The sequence below is a fragment of the Heloderma suspectum genome, chromosome 3, assembly GCF_057233095.1.
Source record: "Heloderma suspectum isolate Gila_16-S chromosome 3, 16-S_ref, whole genome shotgun sequence".
NCBI classification, from domain to species: Eukaryota; Metazoa; Chordata; class Lepidosauria; order Squamata; family Helodermatidae; genus Heloderma; species Heloderma suspectum.
This window is the reverse complement of record NC_139460.1, coordinates 36,860,731-36,880,596: the sequence shown is the minus strand read 5'-3', so window position 1 is coordinate 36,880,596 and position 19,866 is coordinate 36,860,731. Positions and strand designations below refer to the sequence as shown.

General features: G+C 42.8%; 1 protein-coding gene and 1 long non-coding RNA gene across 11 annotated transcripts in view; one reads left to right on the top strand and one right to left on the bottom strand.

Moving 5' to 3' along the window:
* The window catches only part of PAN3 (poly(A) specific ribonuclease subunit PAN3), an 88,379-nt gene extending 71,869 nt beyond the window's left edge, over positions 1-16,510 (bottom strand). For all 10 annotated transcript variants that reach the window (XR_014789014.1, XM_084842931.1, XM_084842935.1 and 7 more), the window contains exons 1-2: positions 15,706-16,510; positions 7,037-7,158 (exon numbers count right to left, since the gene is read on the bottom strand). Coding sequence is in view for 9 of the 10 variants with exons in the window: in XM_084842931.1 (XP_084699057.1) it covers positions 7,037-7,158; positions 15,706-16,153 (570 nt within the window). In the remaining variant the exon portion in view is untranslated. The remainder of the gene's footprint in view (positions 1-7,036; positions 7,159-15,705) is intronic.
* A 71-nt stretch (positions 16,511-16,581) lies between these two features.
* On the top strand, positions 16,582-19,628 carry LOC146349555 (uncharacterized). The gene is made up of 3 exons (XR_014789016.1): positions 16,582-16,917; positions 17,549-17,673; positions 19,363-19,628. It is a non-coding gene; the product is annotated as an uncharacterized LOC146349555 (long non-coding RNA).
* Positions 19,629-19,866: the final 238 nt, after the last annotated feature.

Genomic DNA, 19,866 nt, shown 5'->3' with positions numbered 1-19,866 from the left:
ATTTATTTATCTAAAAGGGTTATGTAAAAATTATGTAAGTCCAATAGCAGTACAGCAAGGAGATAGGGTCTTTTAAGTGGAAGAACTCATGGCAGTAACATCCAACATTTATACCAAATGAAACAGGTCTACTTCTAGGATAGTATTTCAAATATAATTCAGATGTAACACTTTTTAAAGTGAAGGTTCATGCTTTTATTAATCTTTTAACGTCGTGCACATATTTACTTTAATAAGTCTGTGCTGTGCAAAACACTTGAACCCATTTTACAAACTGGAAAATCCCGCTTTCAGTGTAAAGAGACAGGCCCTAAATAAAAAGCCTTTGCTAAATCATCACAACCCAGTTTCACACAAGTGAGGTGAAGGCTCTCTTTCAATTTAAAAAATTAAAGTTACTAATGTGCCACACACAAAAACTTGCCAGAATTTATCAGACTATTTTCTGCATGCATGTTTTAAGAACTGAAAATGATTTCTCCAGAATGGTAAATGATTTCTATCCCCTTTGCTTTAACTAAAGCATCACACTATATTCTTTTTGACAAATGTACTCTAATTCCAATATCTGTGAACAACTCCCCCAGCTCCATGCCCCTTTCAAGAACATAGACATTTTAAAATCTATGCTTCATTAGTTGCTTAATTACATGCAAATGACAAAAAGATTAAAGTAGAAACTTGCAACTTTTCTACGATTTATCAGCACTCAATTTACTGCATATTTCTTTTGATAACAGAAGAAAAAACATATTCAGCCTATGTTAAATTAAGCCTATTCAAGCTACATCAAGAAACCTATAATCAGCAATATAAACACTTAAACAGCAGATGGGGGGTGGGGGGAATTCTAGAAAAGCCAGTCTGTAACACAGAATATAAATATACTAGGGTCATGTTCGTATGAAAAGATTTCTACCTATTATGAAAGGGAGCATGCTAAGCCCAGTCGAAATAGGAAAAAACAATGACCCCGTATAACAGTAGGGGAATATATACCCTGGATTTCCCTGAACTCATTCCTGTTGGATGTTGGGGTAGCAGGTATGGGGAGATGCCAAGTATTGTGCTGGGGCATGTGCCACTTTCTACAGAGGCTAAGTCAAGGACAGTCCCCACTTTCTACAGAGGCTAAGTCAAGGACAGTCCCCTCTCATATTGTGTTGAAACATGTGACATACAAATACGGCCAATGAAAGTAGATCTGAGTTTTAAGAGGAAGTTACAACTACGTAGTATACTAAATCCTGAGTTTAAGACACTTCCCCCAAATTAGAATATACTGTTAAAAAAGACCACATAAAAAACAAAACACACACAAACCCTTCTCTTAACTTCCATGTTACAAGCATCACTCAGTTCCATGCTCATCCTTCTGAATTTCTTTGATTCAGATGCAACACACTGTTGCTATGGATTCAAATAGGTCATAATGTTCTATTTAAATTTCAGACTACAGACAATAAAACATACAAATGGTTACCACTCAGGTCTTCTCAGCAAAATATAAAAGCCATCATATTCAGGGGGTCTTGCCTTCTTTTAACTAACTTTCTAAACGTATGGCTTTCACAAGTGTGAAGTTTTTCAGATTGACACTGAAGTAAGAGCCAAAGCACTGATCCCCACTCTCTGAAATCAATGGCTCTTGTGGAAAGCTCCGTTTATTCTAGAAATCTTTGTGTGGGCACAGCATCTCAGCTGTCTTCTTTTTAAGAAGATGCACATTCCTGGCTCTTTTCACTCAGACAGTAGGCATGAAAGTGTGTAGGAAATGCCTGGTAGAATTCACAGGAGAGAGATGAACAGGAATTCCAGTGGTCAGGGTGGGACTTTGCCCTCCTCCCATGACTTGAATGATTCAAAACAAGCAGTGTGAAAATTAGTTGTTTTGCACAATTTACACAGAATTCAACATGTTTTGGTACAGAGGTTTTTGTTTATATTTGTAAGTGCAGGAAGTCCCCAGGTTGTGCACCCAACTTTTCAATTTGGGACAACTACTTTAAGTTTATTTTGTGTTTTATACTTTAGTGGGCAGTCCTCCTTTTATCAGCCAGGAACTACACCCTACCGGCCATAACATTTCTTTTGAAATGCCTGTCTCTAAACTATCAAGATGAATTACTGCTGCCGGCTAAGCCCTCTAACTATTGTATCTTAGTTTCAAACACCAATCATTCTCCCACACGCAAACTTAACACACAGCAAAATCTGTCAGGATAGCGGCAACAAGCAAAAACACATGGAGTAATTAGCCAACCAGCATAAGCCTGTCTCAGAGATTTAGACCAACTGTGGATGTGCCAACCTCACTGATAACACTGGGTGGATCTGTGAACCATCATGAGAACTAGTGACACAACACACCCTAGAGATTTTATTATAGACCTATTAGAAAGCTTTGAGCCTCAGCTGCTAAAGGACAGACTTGTCAGAATAGTACAGCAAAGGGTCTCTGGATGAACCAAAAATCACAATGGCAATCTTTGTGTCAGCAGCTTAATGACCCACTTTTCTCCATATATATTGGCAGAGGAAAACCAGGGGTATGGAAGGAGTGGGGACAAACACCACAAACTTTTTTCTCTAAACATGCGTAGTATTGTGTCCTGAGTTAAACAAGAGATCCAAAATGATTTAACCTAACCTCAGGAGGTTATGCGGCACAGGTTTTACAACCACAATTTCAAATTCCTCCTTCAGTCATGACTTGACGCAGTTATCTCCCCCTGTCTCCTCTTTTCAACTTCTATTTATCACTATTTCCCCTCAGTGTGTAACTGAATTCATCTCTTTTTCAGAGGATTTCATTGCTTCTTCCTTAAGAGTATGTCCACACCAGCACTCATTTTGGTTTTGTCCATCCTTATCCCATAACAGGTCTTTGTGCGTTTCCTTGTGCTCTGTACCTAGAACTGAAGGCTTGGGTTTTTAAAAAATGTTTTTGATAAATCATTAGATGAAGTTGACACACTGTGTCAATGGACAGATGCAATGATGCTCATTTAGGAAAAAAAAAAGATATTTAAGAAGTTGGATTGGCAGGAAAAGGGACAAAGCTTTAGCCTGCACCAATCAGGTACAAGCCTGATGCTTTTTAATGCAATACATTATATACATGTGCACACACATACACAAAATGAGAATGTGAACACTGGCAGATCTCAGGATGCAACATCAGTCATGCCTTCTTTCTCCTTTTTCCTCCATTTATTTAAAACTTCTGATCATGATAAACCCTTGCATTCCATGTCTTACTATGAAGGTATCCAGAACACTGTATGGTCTAGTTCTATACAATTAGTTTCAGTTGATGTGGTGTGAGGATGTGGACACAGTGCTTGGAGAGGCCTGGCCAACCACCTGTGTTCTCAATCTTCGCCCATCTTGGCTAATTACATGAAGCTGGAGGAAACTGATTGGGTGGATCCAGAAAGCAATTAATGCCTTCTTATGAAAGGGTGGTCCCGGCTGTCCTGAACCGGCAGGTTTGTAACTGCACCTTAGGAAACTCTCTCTCTGGACTCAGAAGATTACAACAATTATCACCTGGTTGCAGATACCTGCCCTTGGGGCCTTGAGAGGGCATAGGCAACCTAACTCCAGGAGCTTTTGGATGAATGGATTATCTGCATCCATTTCAATCCAGGTTTTGGCACTGAAACAAACTTGGTTGCCTGGATGGATGGCCACTGTTGGGAGAGATACAGGGTGAGTGCAATCCTGCTGGGTTCTCCTTAACCTCTCAGTTGCATTTGATACCACCGCAGGACCATTTCTTTCAGGACCATTTCCAGAAGGTGGCATTGGGGGACTTCTACTTGACCCCCACAATGTTCCATTCTATCCCACATGCACTTTATTATCTATATGAAGCCGCTGGGCAAAGTCATCTGAGGATTTGAAGTGAAATGCCATCAATACACTGATGACACAAAGCTGTCCCTCATTTGACCTCGGAGTCTGGAGTGGCTGTACAGGTGTTTGAACTGATGCCTGCAGAAAAGAGCTGGATGAGGAACAGTAAACTGAAGCCGATGCTTGACAAGATGAAGGCCCTGTCAGTAGATGGCTCTCAGGTCCAAGGAAATGGTGTTCATCCTGTTTTGGATAGGGCTGCACTCCCTTAGAAAGAACAGGTTCACAATCTGGGGGTGTTTCTTGATTCAGCTTTCTCACTGGAGGCCCAGGTGACCTTGATGGCATGGAGTACCTTTTACCAGCTTTGGCTGGTTGGTCAGCTGCAGTCATTTCTGGATAAGGACAGGCTGGCTGTGACAACCCACACTCTGGTAACCTCTGAGTTAGATTCCTAGAATGCATTATACATGGGACTGCCTTTGAAGACAACTCAGAAGCTCTAATTCTTGCAGAATTTGTCTATCAGAATTATAACTGGCAGTGCCAGATTGGTTCACATCACTCCAGTCTTAACAGAGCTTCACTGGTTAACTATTCATTTCTGCCTCAGGTACTTACCTTTAAAGCTCTAATAGCTTGGAACCCCAATACTTTAAAGAATGCCTCTTTCCTGCCTGTGCTTTAAGCTTTTCTGCTGAGGCCCTACTCCAAGTGCCTTCCTTATTAGAACTGTACTATGGAATTACAAAGGGGAGAGCTTTTTCTGTGTTAGTGCCCTGGTTTTGGAATGCCTTCCCTAAAAAGGCACCTAATTTACAACATTTTTACATCAAGTTAGGACATATCTTTTTACCCAGGCATTTTGATCAATACAACCTGTCAGTTTGCCTTTACAATTAAATTGTAACTTAAGTTTTAATTTGCTGAATTTTATTATGGCTGCTGGATATTGGTTGCATTGTACTGTATTAGGTTTTTAAATAATTATTTATATTGTACACCACCTTGGAAATTCCTGTGATAAAAGGTGGCACAGGAATGTTTTATACAAATAAATAACTGCCTCTCCAGGGGCCTATAATGGATTATAATGGGTGGGTACAGCCAGTGTACGTGAGAGTTTAAGTTAAGTGTCAACTCCCTTCAAAAACAAAAGTATCCACACTTGCAAGAGTTCAAACCAGATGAAAGCCAGTCTGGTGTAGTGCTTAGAGTGTTGGACTGGGACTTGCAAGACCTGAGTTCTAGTCCCTACTTGGCCATGATTCTCACTACATGACTTTGGGCCAATCACTGACTCTCAGACTAACCTACCTCACAGGATAAAATGTTATAAGGATAAAATGGAGAGGAGGTCATGCATGCTGCCTTGGGCTCTTTGGAGGAAAGGAGAGATATTAATGTAACAAATAAATACTTACGTAACACAATAATATCTTACCAAAACTCCTCTCTAACCACTACACAACAGACTCTCAAAACGCCCAGCACATTCAGTCCCCAGACCCCACAGAATCCCAATGCTTTGGCTTAAGCACATTTCCACAATGAAGGGAGCAATCCTATGCGGAGAGGCGGCCGCATATCCAATGCACAGTGCGAGGAGTGGAGAGGGAACTCTGAGCTCCAGCCACCCTGCATTTGTGGCTAAATGGCCGATTTCAGCTGTCTAGCTGCAGGTCATCTGAGTGCGGGGTGGGCAGGCTGGATGATACAAAGGAAGCATCGTACCAGCACTTATGAACTCCCAGCCCTGCTCCCAGGAACACCCCTTTTCCCCTGCTCTGCGCTGCTCTTCTGAGTGCAGAACACAGGGATGATCCGCGCCACCTATGAGGCGGTGGGGGAGGGGTGGGGAGGCAATTCTCCAGGAACTGACCAATCCTATGGCTGTCTAGCTGCTGTCTAACGGCCATACTATTGTGTCCTTAAGATTAGTAATCAAAACCAATTTTAGAAAGCACACAAGAGCTATATGGATTTTACACAGGAGGTCCATCCTTGAAGTAAGGGCCTGTTTACTTCTAGTTAACTTCTAAATCATTAAGAACAATCTGCCTCAATTGAGAATACAATTTTATGGAAGTCATGTAAGCTAAGTGAAATTGTAATCCAGGGTAGGCAACACAGTGCACTCCAGATGTTTGGACTACAGCTCCCATAATCCTTCCCCATTAGTCATGCTGGCTAGGACTGATGAGAATTGTAGTCCAAAACTTCTGGAGGGCACCAGGTTTGCTACACCTGAAATATATATATATATATATATATATATATATATGTATATGTGTTTAATTCTATAGAATTAAACAGTCTAAGCTGGCAGAAGTGAGATATCCTAACATTTTATCATGATGTCCTATTTTTTATTGGGCATGTCCTATTTTTTATTTTTTTAATAAGTCTTCTCTGATGAACACACCATATACCAGTCTTCCTCAATGTGGTGTGCTCCAGATGTTTTGAACTACAACTACTGTCAACCCTGAGATCTTGCTTGAGAAAGATTTCTTGGAAGAAAATATATACTCTTTTGTTTGGCCCAAACAAAGCAAGATGGAATATATATATATTCATTCCGTCACCTGGTTATAGGCGTCACAATTTGGGAAACAAAATTAAGAAAAGGCCCCAAAACTGGTAAGAAAGGCCTTTTTCAATTGCTATTGCTTCCCACAAATCTCTATACACAGAGAAATCAGAAGCAGATGTCTAGGTTGAGAGCTCCCTCCCTGGCCACTGCATGTCTCCCATCCTCTCAAAACATTCAGAAAGCAACAACTGCACCAGGTAATACCATGTTCAAACAAACATGGGATCCCCTAGTGCACTTTTACATGCAGCAAGGGAGACAGGGGAAGATAACATGTAAGTCCAACACCTTCTCCCATCCTCATGTGTAGAAAGAAAGCAACATCTGAACAGGCAGGATTTCATTTACATTTCTTGCACCACTTCAGGGTTTCCAGCAAAGGTGTGTTTTCTGCAAAGGGATGCAATTTGAACTGCACTGTTGTAAATCCCTATTGCAAGGATTCTGAGATTTACTGGAAGAGTTACTGCTGCTCCATGGAAAAGTAGCAACATAGACCCAAGATTACAAGAAGTCAGCTAGAAAGAAATTGATCTTGGTATTTTAATCCTCTTAGCTGCTTCCCAAATCAAGCATTACCTGCATCATAGGATACTTTGCTTCAGCAGGACTTCCAAACCCGTTAACTCCAATGAAGCTGGTGCTGAAGTAGGAGTCTGTAAGACTAGCTTCCGCCAGGGCACCTCCATCTATGCCTGGAACTAGAAGAAAAATTTGTTTCAAAAAGTTATCAGCTTTGTAGACCCTTCTCCCAATAGCATACAAGCTGAAATTTTACAGCTGCCTACCTAAATGCACATTCCTGTAACCAAGTGAGAAACTGTTCAGTGACCCACTACAGGATGCCTGCCAGCTTTGCAATTCTCACCTGACTTTCAGTGGGCGGCAGGTGTCCTGGGCAAAACTCTGGTAGCAAATATACCTGTCTTACGATAGCAAGACACTCATATGCCAACATGGTGCTGCACTTTGTTTAGCACAGGGACACACTTCTGTCCTATGCAGGCATTCATACGCATGCAATTACTATTATTATTTCATGAGGGGAAGGGTAAAGCTGCACTCGCTGGCCCTGGCCCTGCATCCCCTGACAGTCCTACCTCTCACCATCCACAGATTGTAGGGAAGGACTGAAGTGGGAAGCTTCTATGTATGAAGGCTCCCCATGGAATTTGGAACCCTGTTCAATCAGGGTTCTAAATCACACAGGGACCTAAATGTGTAGAACAGGCTCTTTGCTTCAGATCTCCTCCACCAACACATGGAAGGAACATAGGAAGCTGCCATATACCTAGTCAGACCATTAGCCCATCGAGCCCAGTATTATTGACACTGACTGGCAGCAGCAACTCCCCAAGGTCTCAGGCAGGATTCTTTCCTAGCCCTACCTAGGACTGCCAGGGATTGAGCTGGGAACCTTCTGCATGCAAAGCATGTGCCCTGTGGGAGTGGGCTACAGGAACACAACAGAAAAGGCAGGGCCAGTGAGCATAGCCTTGTTTTTCCCCTTTACGTTTGCTTGCATGAGGAACTGAATGCCCGGACATGGCTTTTGTGGACTGGACATTTGCATCTCTCTCTCACCCACCAGCCTTAACTAATCAGGAGGCCTTTAACCAGGGGGAGGAGGGGAGAGCACACATACACAAACCTGCAGTCTCCAAATCATAACCCCGTGTTTACTAGACAGTTAAGCTTAAGTGGCTGGGCTCTGCTCACTAAAAGAGAGGGAGCTGGCAGCAGGGGAAAGTAGGAATGAAGGTCAAGTGAAGCATGGGGTGGAAACCATGCACAGAGAAACTGGATAATGATGGTCCATATGTAATTAGGTAGAGAGTATGAAATGCTTTTAAGGGGCTCTAGTAACAATGCACTTTTCACTGTATACTATAAAAGAACAGAAATGTTCATTTTAGTTACTAGCACAGTAAGTGAAAACAAAAGATAACTGATGGCAGGAAATACAAAAAAGATAAGATGAGAGTTCAGGAAATACTTGCTAATGAAGTCACCTGCTGAGGCACTGTTGAAGAAGCACACTTTCAAGGAAGAAAGGGAGATTGACTGATGAGAGAGATGAAGCATGTTTCAAATGTAGGGAGCAGTGCAGCAGAAGGTAGGAATACAACAAAGACGTTCAGATGTTATTCCTCTGCCATTCATTGCCACCAGATTCATTATCCAAGGAGAACATGAGTTCAAATAACCACAGGATCTCCCAATTCAGAAAGTACCTTCAGTGTGTGGGAGGGAAGCGATGGAGCAATCATGTGAACCCAAAATCTGTCCCCAATTTCACTACATATAGAGAGCAAGAACATGCAAATAGGCCCAATGGGCACTTCATAGCAGACGATACATTCTTGCCAGGAAGACCCACCTGATGTTTTTACTAATTACAGTATCTTAGAAATTGTCTGCTTTGTCAATTTTAGTATAGATGAAGTCGAGAACAGTCTAGATTTTAAAAGAATTTGTAAATGTTCAGTTCTGTAGAAAGGCTGCATAACACGTTTTTACATTTTCACTGAAAGGGGAAAGTTATTGAACCCAATGAAAGTCCACTGGACATGTGTATCTGCTTTTCCAAAATGCAACATAAACTTTTTAGAACACTTTGAAGGCTGAATGGAAGATGAAAGAATTGAACAAAACCTTGTTATTCACTACCATTTACACAAATTCTGCATTTGTAAGTATGATAGCACATATAACTAGAGAAAATTGCTTTCAATTTAGTAGAGATAGTGTAGGTTATCTAGGGCTTACAGCTGACCTATTTCTGTTTAGAAGTAATATGACTGTGAAAAAATATTCAATATCCCATATATTAACAATATTCTTAGTCAACGGTTGGCAATTTATTGCCTTTTAGTTGACTTAAATTAAAATCACTTCAGTGGCTTAAGCTGTGTGCCAGTTATAGCCTTTTAAACAAAAGAAACAGGAAGACAATATTTTCCTAAAATCCTAAATGGCTGTGGATGCCACTAAATCCTTAAAGCTTGGGGCATCTTACATGCTTATACAGATAGTAAACGTAAATAAAAATAGTAAGGTTAAATAGCCCCCAACTGGCTTTGTTCCAGCCCACTTGAAAACATCTTCTACTGCCTAAAAAAATGCACAGACACTGACTGGCTATGGTGAACTGGCCAGCGAAACTGTTCCATCATTGTGGGCAGTCACTGAGGAAGACTTCTACGTTGTTCCCATTAGAACATGGGCTACTACAGATGACATTGTTAAGGGGCAGGAATGACAAGTGGTATATATTAAACATGACTACTCTATACAACCAGCAACTCTGTAAATTGACTAGTGTCTTCTTTAAAACAAAAGCTAGTCACCTGCAAATGCAAGAGTTCTCATCTTTGGGAATCAAAAACCTAGTCTAAGAGGCCATTAAGCTACTGATGTTGTGTCTTCTCAAGATCTGGGACACATGTCATCCCAACTTGCAATACAGAATCCACTCTTAATTACTATATCTCTATCTACACACACACACAAATCATCCTGCCTCTTTTAATATTCTACACTTCCTCTTTCAGAATGTTGTGCTTCTGGCACAACCTGCGACCCAACTTCTCAGTCACAATAACCCATCAACTGAAGATAAGATCTTCTTTAGGTAGTTTTGTTAAAGCTTTTAACATTTTTAGCACTCTGAGAAGTGTTCTAAAGCCAAAATTAGTCTTTCTGTCCTATTGGACAGGTTGCATAATAACAAAGTACAATTATGTTGAAGGTAAATAACACAAACATAACACTGATATGCAATATTCTCTAGAAGTGTTTTAGAGTCAAAAACAATAATACACATATATCAGGGCATAAATATCTATGACTGCACTCCCTGGCACATTTACCTAAGAGAAAGTCCCAGGAACGATTTACTTCCCAGGATATATACATAAGACTACTATTAATAGTAATAATAGCAACAACAACACATTTATATCCCGCCTGATTGTGGAAGTAATTATTCTTCCAGTGGGGTAAAGTGCTCTGAAAGTGTAATCCTATGCATGTTTATTCAGAAATATGTTCCACTGTATTCATTGAGGCTTACTCCCAACTATGTGTGCATTGGATTGCAGCCTCAGCCTCTCCAAACACCAATATTATCACTTTGTCTGCAACCCTATACACATTGATCTGAGAGTAAGTCCCATTAAATTCAATGGGACTTACTTTTAAGTAGACACGTACATGATTGTGCTGTTACTCACACTAGGGATCTTCAAAGTTAATGATATGTGAAAAATGACCCATAGAAAGTTAATTCTGTGATAACAAAAATCAAACATCTCACAGAAAAGTCTATATTTAATTTCTGAAAAGAACTCTGGGTAGTTTGGTAAACTTGGTAAACAACCCTCATATAACCCATGGCCTGTGGAAGCCATGGCTCGTGGTGGGTTAAATATGCTTCCATTCAGCTCATGTAAAACCCCCCCCCCCCATACACCTCTTTTCAGCAACTAGGTCCCAGTAATTCCCAAGGTGAAAACTGTCAAAAATATGAAAGCAATTATATCAATATACTCTTCCCAAATCCATACAAAGAGAGATTCACAGGATGCTTGAAGTCAATCGCATGTAACAGCCACATCATTTGTGCTCCTTTGACTTTTTACAAATGGTAACAGAAACACATATGCTGGCCTGACCCAAATACCCATCCATGTGGGATGGTTTATTACTCTACTTCTTCCAGTGCTTTATCCAGTTACTGTCATAGCATTTTAACAGGTGTTCCTTCTACCTTTTCAACTGGAACTCAAGTCACCTAACTATCTGCATATTTTCCCCAAAACACAAGTTTTACTTTTACCCTCTTTCGCGCCAATTTAGGATGCAATCCTAAACATGTTATGTTTAGACAGAAAGAAGTTCTACATATCCCAGCATTCTGCAGCCAGCTGGCTGGAGCATACTGGGAATTGTAGGACTTTCTCTCTCTAAACATATGGAGGATTGCACCCTTAAACAATATCCTATATTCAGAAATGTTGCAAGTCTCCCATTATCGTTTTCAAACAAGTATCATTGTCAGACCAATAAACAGTTTTAACTAACCTGTTTAAGGGCGCAATCCTATCGGGATAGGCGTCCGCCTCCGAATTTGGAGGCGACTGCTTATCCAATGCAGGGCAGGAGAAGCATGGAGGGGATCATCCCCTCCGCGCTTCAGCCACCCTGCATTTGCGGCTAGACAGCCGATTTCAGCTGTCTATCTGTAAGAAGGCGGAGCGGAGAAAGCATTTCTGCCTTCCCCACCCTGGAATGCACCCCAGAACACCCCGCTTTCGCGCTCCTTGCTCCTCTTCTGAGTGCGGGGCTGTTCTGAGCTACCTGCAAGGCAGCATGGGGCAGGGGGGGAAGGTTGGTTCTCCGGGAACCAACCTCGGAGCATGGGCTCCGAGGTCCGTTCCCAGAAACCGACATATCCTATGGCCGTCTAGCCACTGACTAGAGCCATAGGATCACTCCCTAAACCTTTTTTCTGTCTAAAAATGCATAGGATTGCACCCTAACAGTACAATCCTATGCATATTTACTCAGAAGTAATTCCCAATGGGGCTTATTCCCAGATAAGTATACACAGGACAACAGCCTTAAGTACACACAGATAAGTATACACAGGACTACATTGTATGTCAGGGATGGGAAACTTGTGGCCCTCCAGATGTTTTGGCCAGAACTCCCATCAACTCTCACCATTGGATATGCTGGCTAGGGCTGATGGGAATTGTAGGCCAAAACATCTGGTGGGCTACGAATTGCCCACCTATGCCATATGTATTCAGACTGCACCAAAATAAAAAGCAATCTGACACCTTGCAGTAAATCCTGTTTCCTTAAAGCAATCAAATTGATCAGATTTTTAAAATGTTTTTAATTTACTCCTTTTGAATGCATTTTTCCTACTTCCTTGTTTTTCTTCTGCACAAAATTCAATGTAATATACAAGCATCATCCAAGTACTGAAGCTATCCGGTACCAAACATCACACCTTCCAATGATTTCAAACACATTACAGAAGATTACGTCTCAGCGAGCCTTGATAAACAGCCATTAAGGAGCAGAACTCTTATTTCAGAATTAGCAATGCTGATTTTTAATGTTATAAACATGAAATTATCCTTCAACAGTAAAGCATAAGCAAACTGGTGCTATATTAAAGAACAATTGCTTTTAAGTACCAGATTAACAAAAATCCAGGGAATTTCTCTCCTGGCAACTATTTTAACATTGTGCATTAGTCTGAGAATACACAAATGAATGAAGCTTGTGAAGTCATCCCTCTGATAGGCCAAATAATTGCACTGAATAATATCAACATTAAAATCTAAAATTACATGTAATAATTTCAATCCAGCTCCTAGGTACTGTGCTGTGCATGAATGCATCAGTTGTTGTTGTTTAGTCATTCAGTCGTGTCCGACTCTTCGTGACCCCATGGACCAAAGCACGCCAGGCTTTCCTGTCCTTCGCTCTCTCCCGGAGTGTGCTCAAGTTCATATTCATTGCATCGGTGATGCTATCTAGCCATCTCATCCTCTGCCCTCCCCTTCTCCTTTTGCCTTCAATCTTTCCCAGCATCAGAGTCTTTTCCAGGGAGTTTTCTCTTCGCATTAGGTGGCCAAAATATTTGAGCTTCAGCTTCAGTATCTGTCCTTCCAGTGAGCAGTCAGGGTTGATTTCCTTTAGGATTGACTGATTTGACCTCCTTGCAGTCCAGGGGACTCGTAAGAGTCTTCTCCAGCACCACAGTTCGAAAGCATCGATTCTTTGGCGCTCAGCCTTCCTTATAGTCCAGCTCTCACAGCCATACGTTACTGGGAAAACGATAGCTTTGACTATACGAACCTTTGTCAGCAAGGTGATGTCTCTGCTTCTTACTGTGCTGTCTAGGTTTGCCATAGCTTTCCTCCCAAGGAGCAAGCGTCTTTTAATTTCATGGCTACAGTCACTGTCTGCGGTGATCTTGGAGCCCAAGAAAATAAAATTTGTCACTGCTTCCATTTCTTCCCCTTCTATATGCCAGGAAGTGCACTGTTCAATTCAACGTTGACTTTTAAACAGATATTGGCTTCGCCCACATTATTACATCCAAAAATAAGATGCAGCATGCTTCTCGTGAGAGGGACAATAATCTATAGAAAGCAATTGCTTCCCTTCAATTATCAGGGGTCTGACTGCAATAGTACAACTGTTCTTGAGGCCAACTTCTGTCATGTGCTTTTCTACTGAATGGCAAAAAGTACTTAAGACGGCAAGTATTCATATTTCTAAGCTCATGTACACTACATAAGATACCCAGATAATGTGATATCTGTTAATTAAGGCTCAGAAAGGTAACTAAAATGTTATAGCATAACATGCAACTAATTTTTTTGAAGCTATAATATTTCTAACAAAATTATTTTGGGACATATGTCTAGTTGTGGAGATCTCTACTTTTCTATCCAGTTTGCAGGGTTTTGCTATGAAGATATTTGATGATGAAACCTGGCATTATTGACAAAACATGTAACTAAATCCAATGTGAGACAGAGGAATGAAATGCGACAGCAGACTAAAGATACGGATGGCGCAATCCACATTACTACTTCTTCCACAACCCAGTGACTCAAGCAACAATCAATGTGTATTCCACCCTATACAAAGGAGCTCAGTGTTAGTTTAACTGCCAGCAAGCTCAAAAGTAACAGTGTAACATTTGTACAGTGTTTTCAGTTGTTCAAAATGCTTCACATACATCCTTACAACAACCTTGTAAGGTAAGTCAATATAATTGTCCCCCATACTGCAGATCCAGCGCAAGATCTGAACCAGGGACTTCCCGATTCATAACTCAATCTCTAAGCTAGTCACTACGCTACACCAGCGCTCTGTATCACATACTGAACTCATTCACAAAATTGAGTTCTAGGTGCACCTCCATTGCAAGATGCCTACATGATGTCACCTTGCAGTGGGAAAAGCATCCAAGTGAAGCTATCCTAAGAGGTGTTCTTTAACTGCAAGCATTCTAGCAACTGTGGATTAAGTAGTTTTCTAACAAGACACTACCCTTTCCTTTTTTGCATGCAACACGCATGGGAAAATAAGCACTACATGACTGTTTGTTGAGTTTGCTACAGAATAACACACCTACCACTCTGGAAGTTTGTACCAGACTAGTATCTTTATATTATACCTGGTGTACCCAAAACAACAATAACCCATTTTTTCCTAACTGCAGATGTTACAGGATTTCAGGTTAAAACATCTAACTAATCAAACTTAGACCTGCAATTGGAAGCTGGCATGAGGAGAGCAGAGAAATTTACAGGAAGAGGAGGACAAGTCGTCAAACCACACTTCAAACGATCTCCAACAAGTTTGTTTGAATCGTTTTTACACAGTGCTGACAGATTAACTCTATCTTCCCATCAAATAGCCAAGGTATTATTCCACTACTTCTGAAACACTCAGAAGGTGCTAGGTGCTTCTCTAATGGGGGGAGGGGGGAGGGGCCAGGTCAAGTTCTCACACTTGGTTTCTCAAGCAGTACTTTGCTCCATTTTGGTACAAAGATCATCAGTCCAGGAACACAAAAACCAACCATGGACACACTTGGTGAACCCAGAGCATGCAGGTGTGTGCGGGGGGAAATCTTCTGTGTATACATTACATGTGGGTTCTGGACTAGCCTATCAATCGTGCTAGGGTTTTCTCGGCCATCGTGAATTTTGCCTCCCACTACTGCTTTAAGAGGGTATCCCCTTTGGAGGTAGGTTTTATTTTCAAGCCGCACACACCCCCATCGATATCCTTAGTCCCAGCCTCCTTATAAATCTAAAAAAGGCATCACCACACCCCTTTTGTCAGTTCTTTCAAAGCGAGTGTCAGCCGACCATATCACCGCCCATAACAATTCCCATACCATGGGGGAGGAGAAGGAAGGGGCAATACCCACAGCCTTCCCCGGCTCTTTTCAACACTTTTTTTTTTTTTAACCTCAAACATCGCAAGCTTCAATCCATCGCCTTGTCTAGCCACCCCACATCGCCCACCCTCTTCCGGAGCATCCAGACATCTCCGTGAGACGCACCTGACATCCCTGCCTCCTCTGGAAGAAGGCCGTGGAGCCCAAGTCCTGGGATCAGAGACCCACCCGGAGCCCTTTCTCACCCTCCCTCCCCCCCCCCACTCCCCACACATCCCAGCAGAAACTCCCGACCCACACTCACTGGCCAGCCGGGGTCCATCCAGCCCTCCGCCGCCGCCTGCCGCTCCGTGGCCGCCGCCGCCGCCTCCCACCAACTCGGGGGGCTTCTTAGGCCCCGCCACCGGCGCCGCTGCCCCATGTCCCGGGTAGCCGCCCCCGTGACCGGGCGAGGCAGCGACGGCAGGAGCAGCAGGGCCAGGAGGGAGCCCGAGCGGAAGTCCCCCGAGGGCGAGCGGCGGCGGAGGCCCGGGACAGGCGGCGGAGGCTCCGCCGGGCTCCTCATGCAGGAACTGGCACTCCTCGCCGTAGAAGCACGTCTTGTCCTTGGCGTAATAGCGACAGAACTTGAGCTTCAGCCCGCCGGGGGCCACCGCGGCCGCCGCCGCCGGAACCCCCTGCCCCGGGGGCGGCCCCACTACCGCCGCGGCAGCAGCCACCGGGGGGGAGCAGGGGAGCCCGCCGCTGTTCATGGCGGCCGCTACAGCAGCAGCAAGGCCGCCTGAGGAGGAGGAGGCGCCGCCGGTGCCGGCCACAGCACCATGGGGAGGCAGGCGGGGAGCGGGAGGAGCAGCAGCCGTACCACGGCCGCCGCTGTCACACAGCCCGAGTCCCGGCAGCGGGGAAGGAAAGGGGGCGCAAAGAGGGAAGGGACGGCCCTCGTGCTTCTCTTAAAGGGGTCCAAGGAGCCCGCCGAGGAAACCCAGGCGAAGCGAGGGACGCTGGGCCTTTGGCCAGGCTACTTCATGGTCCCGGCGGCGGCTGCGGCGGGGTGGTTGTTTATTCCATTTTCCTTTTCCTGAGCAGCCTCCTCAGCGCGCTTGCGCCACAGAGAGGCCCGCTGGGTAATCCGGGCCTGGAGCAGGCGAAGGCGCTTGTTGAGGCCCAACCCAGCCCTGACAGAGGGGAAGGGGGGGGGCAGAGGATGGGAGTCTTCTCCCTTACAGACTGCTATACCTCTTATCTTACACGGCCTTTGGGGCCCGCCGTTTACAGTTCCGCGCACACAGTGCCTGTGGTATATGTGCGTGTCAAGTGAGGATAACGCTTCTCGTCTCTGATGAACTGGGTTTGGCAGTGTATGCCTCCATCTGTTACAGCTCATGACTGTTCATTTGGATGTAAGCCCTATGAAATTCGGTAGGGTTTACTCCCAGATAAGCACCTCCGGCAATGTAATCCCATACATGTCTACCCAGATGTAAATCCTGTTGAGTTCGGTGGGACTTGCTTCCAGGTAAATGGGCAGAGAATTGCAGCTTTGCTTTTATGTTGCTGCCCCCCCCCCCAAGCGCACACACACCACGACCACTTTAGAGCCACCACTTGCTCATCACCATAAAAGACATTGATCTGCATGAAATTTGCATATGCCATTTTATATACAGAGATGCACATTTAGAAATAACTACTCTCATTTTAAATGTGGTTGTAAAAAATGCGAACAAGATCTTTGTGGGGCATTTTACTACTTAACCCGGCCATTTTGCAATGTATCCTAGGGTGGGTGAACTGTCCCCGCAAATAAATGTGTGTCTGTGGTGTCAGCAGAAGCACATTATAAACTGAAAATACTAAAAAATATATTATGTCAACCATTTATTATTAAGAACTAATATTGTATGTGTGTGTGTGTGTGATTTTTCAACCCCCATAACCTCATGTTTCTAGTGAGGTAAATGTTCCCCAATGAAATCCCATGGTTTGTGCCAACTCATACCCAGAGTACTTAAGCCTGCTTTCCTAGACTAGTTTTCTTTGGAAGAACCCATGGGACATTTTTACATTGCTTTACAGAAAAACACCCCAATGGCAAAATCAATAGATTATTGGGATATTTTATGCACCGGGGGTGTTTTTGTTTGCAGAAAGAAAATGGTAAGTGAATGAAATTTGAAGACATTATGCAGATGACAGCATACAACAATATCATGGGATGACTATATTATAGATCTACTTCTGTATAAATTCTGCAATGCAAAGTGCACTTAAGGTAGGTTTGTCACCCTGCTGTATTAGATGAGGGTAGAAATACATGATCTCACTATAGAGGGGAAGACTGTGACTAAGTGACCTGAGTGCTTAATACCTGCTCTCCTGGTATTAATTTGATGGCCCTCCTAATTTGCCTTCTGATAGTTTTTTATCTTTAAACCAGGGTTGCACTGGACAGCCCTTTAAATAGAGAACTGTCCTCTGTAAAGCAAGACAAATGGACACCTTAGCCAACTTCAATCTTCTTTGGCCTCAGTTGCTGAGTTCCAACTGCATGCAGAGTGAGTAGGGTGGCCACTTCCATATCACTAAATAAGAGGATACATGTCACTAAAAAGAGGACACTGATTTTATAAATTTTGCATGTGCTAATTTGTATGTATAGATCAAAGTTAGGAATGATTACTCCAATTTAAATAGCAATGCAATGCATCTCACCATAGTGGGGAAGATTTGTACCTGCTGCTCAGTCTGCTGTCCAGGTTGATGGGCAACTTCAAGGCCTTTGCTTATTCTCCTTTCTAATGGTTCTTTACCTTAAAAACCAGACTTGGACTGAACAGCCTTTCAAATAGACAACTGTCCTTGGACAGCACTTCAGATAGACTATCCTCTGTAAAATAGCACACATGGCCACCCTAAGAGTGACGACTGGAGGAGCTGGGCCTTTAGATCAGTTGCCCTGAGGCTGTGGATCTATCTCTGCCAGAAGATCCTCAATTGCCTATTTTATGTTGGAGGTAGAGGGGGTGCAAAACATATATTTTATTTGGTCTTGAGTTCAACTGGCTAGTTTTGTTCTTACTGGTCCTATTTTTCAATTTTTGTTAATTCTTGAGTATATTTTATTGTTTTATTTGTTGCTATATGCCAACTTAAGTGCTAGAATAGTGGCTGATTTGCGCATTAGTAAATGTGCATAGAATTACAGCATGAGTGACATGGCTACTCCCCTGGCTTCTCCCTCCCTCAGCATTTCTGAACCTCACACTGGCCTGGATTACTTGTCTTTTAATTACCCTGTTGTACTCCAAGCTGGGTTGTGAACTGTAATCATTTTCTAGGCCTGCTTATAGGACAAACAGGTTTTTCAACCCGGTGGTTGGGAAAGCTATTTAGCACACCAAACAGAGGCAAAGTTGGCTTTACTAATGTCATTTTGAGGCTAATTATATGTTGAGTCAATTATATGTTACATGCAAATATGGGTAAGCCACAATACAGGTCTGGGGTTTGTTTTGTTTTGAAAAAACAAGCCACATTTAGGGAGAGCGATTTAAGAGTGGAGGGTGCTCTATCCTTTTCCTTGCTCAGTTTCTCCACTCTCTCTTGCCCCTAGCAATCAGGCATAGTAGCATCCTAGAGTTGGAGGGGACTTCTAGACTAGGGAACCCCAAGTATTTTGGACCGGTGGACACATTTGGCTGTCATGGGGGTGGGGTGGGGGTTGCCCATTCATAAAATGGCTGCCATGTCTCTTCAACAAGTTTTTGGCTAATTGGCAGCACAATGCAGCCGTACGTTTTGGCAATGTCCTGCAGTAGCTTCTTTTGGGGAGGAGGTTATTATACAGATAAATTTTGTACTGGAACAGTCTTTGGTATTTGCTGGTGTTCATGCTTTTAAATTATCTGTTTCTTGGAAATTAATGTTCAGTGTAAGTGGATTCTCTGTGCCCTTTTGACAGCTACAAGACTGATACTACAACACTGGAGGGATAAATGCTCACCTCTTTTATTGCAATGGATTGAGGACCTTATAACATTTTCAGTATCTGAATGGATGGTGTATAGACACTACTTTCAAATGGACATTTATTTGGATATCTAGCCCACTTTTGTTGAAACTTATGTATAATTGCTAAAAACATATATATATATATATATATATATATATATATATATACACACGCATTTCATATGTATTCAATAAAATAAAGTAGCTGCCATGGTGAATCAAAAACACTCATTTCCTAAAAGGTAAACTGGTAAGACTAAAAGAAAACCTGCCCAAGAGCCTAAGTACAAGGCAGAGATGGAGTCTGAATGCCGAAACACAAAACCAATCTTTTCAACCCAAGTAAAGATGGTGCCAGGGGGAAGCACTTTGTTTTGCAGCATACCAGCTAAAAAATAGTTTTAGAAATCCTAAGAGAGGGGCAGGGAGCCTAACGGGTACTAAGAGAGGTGCC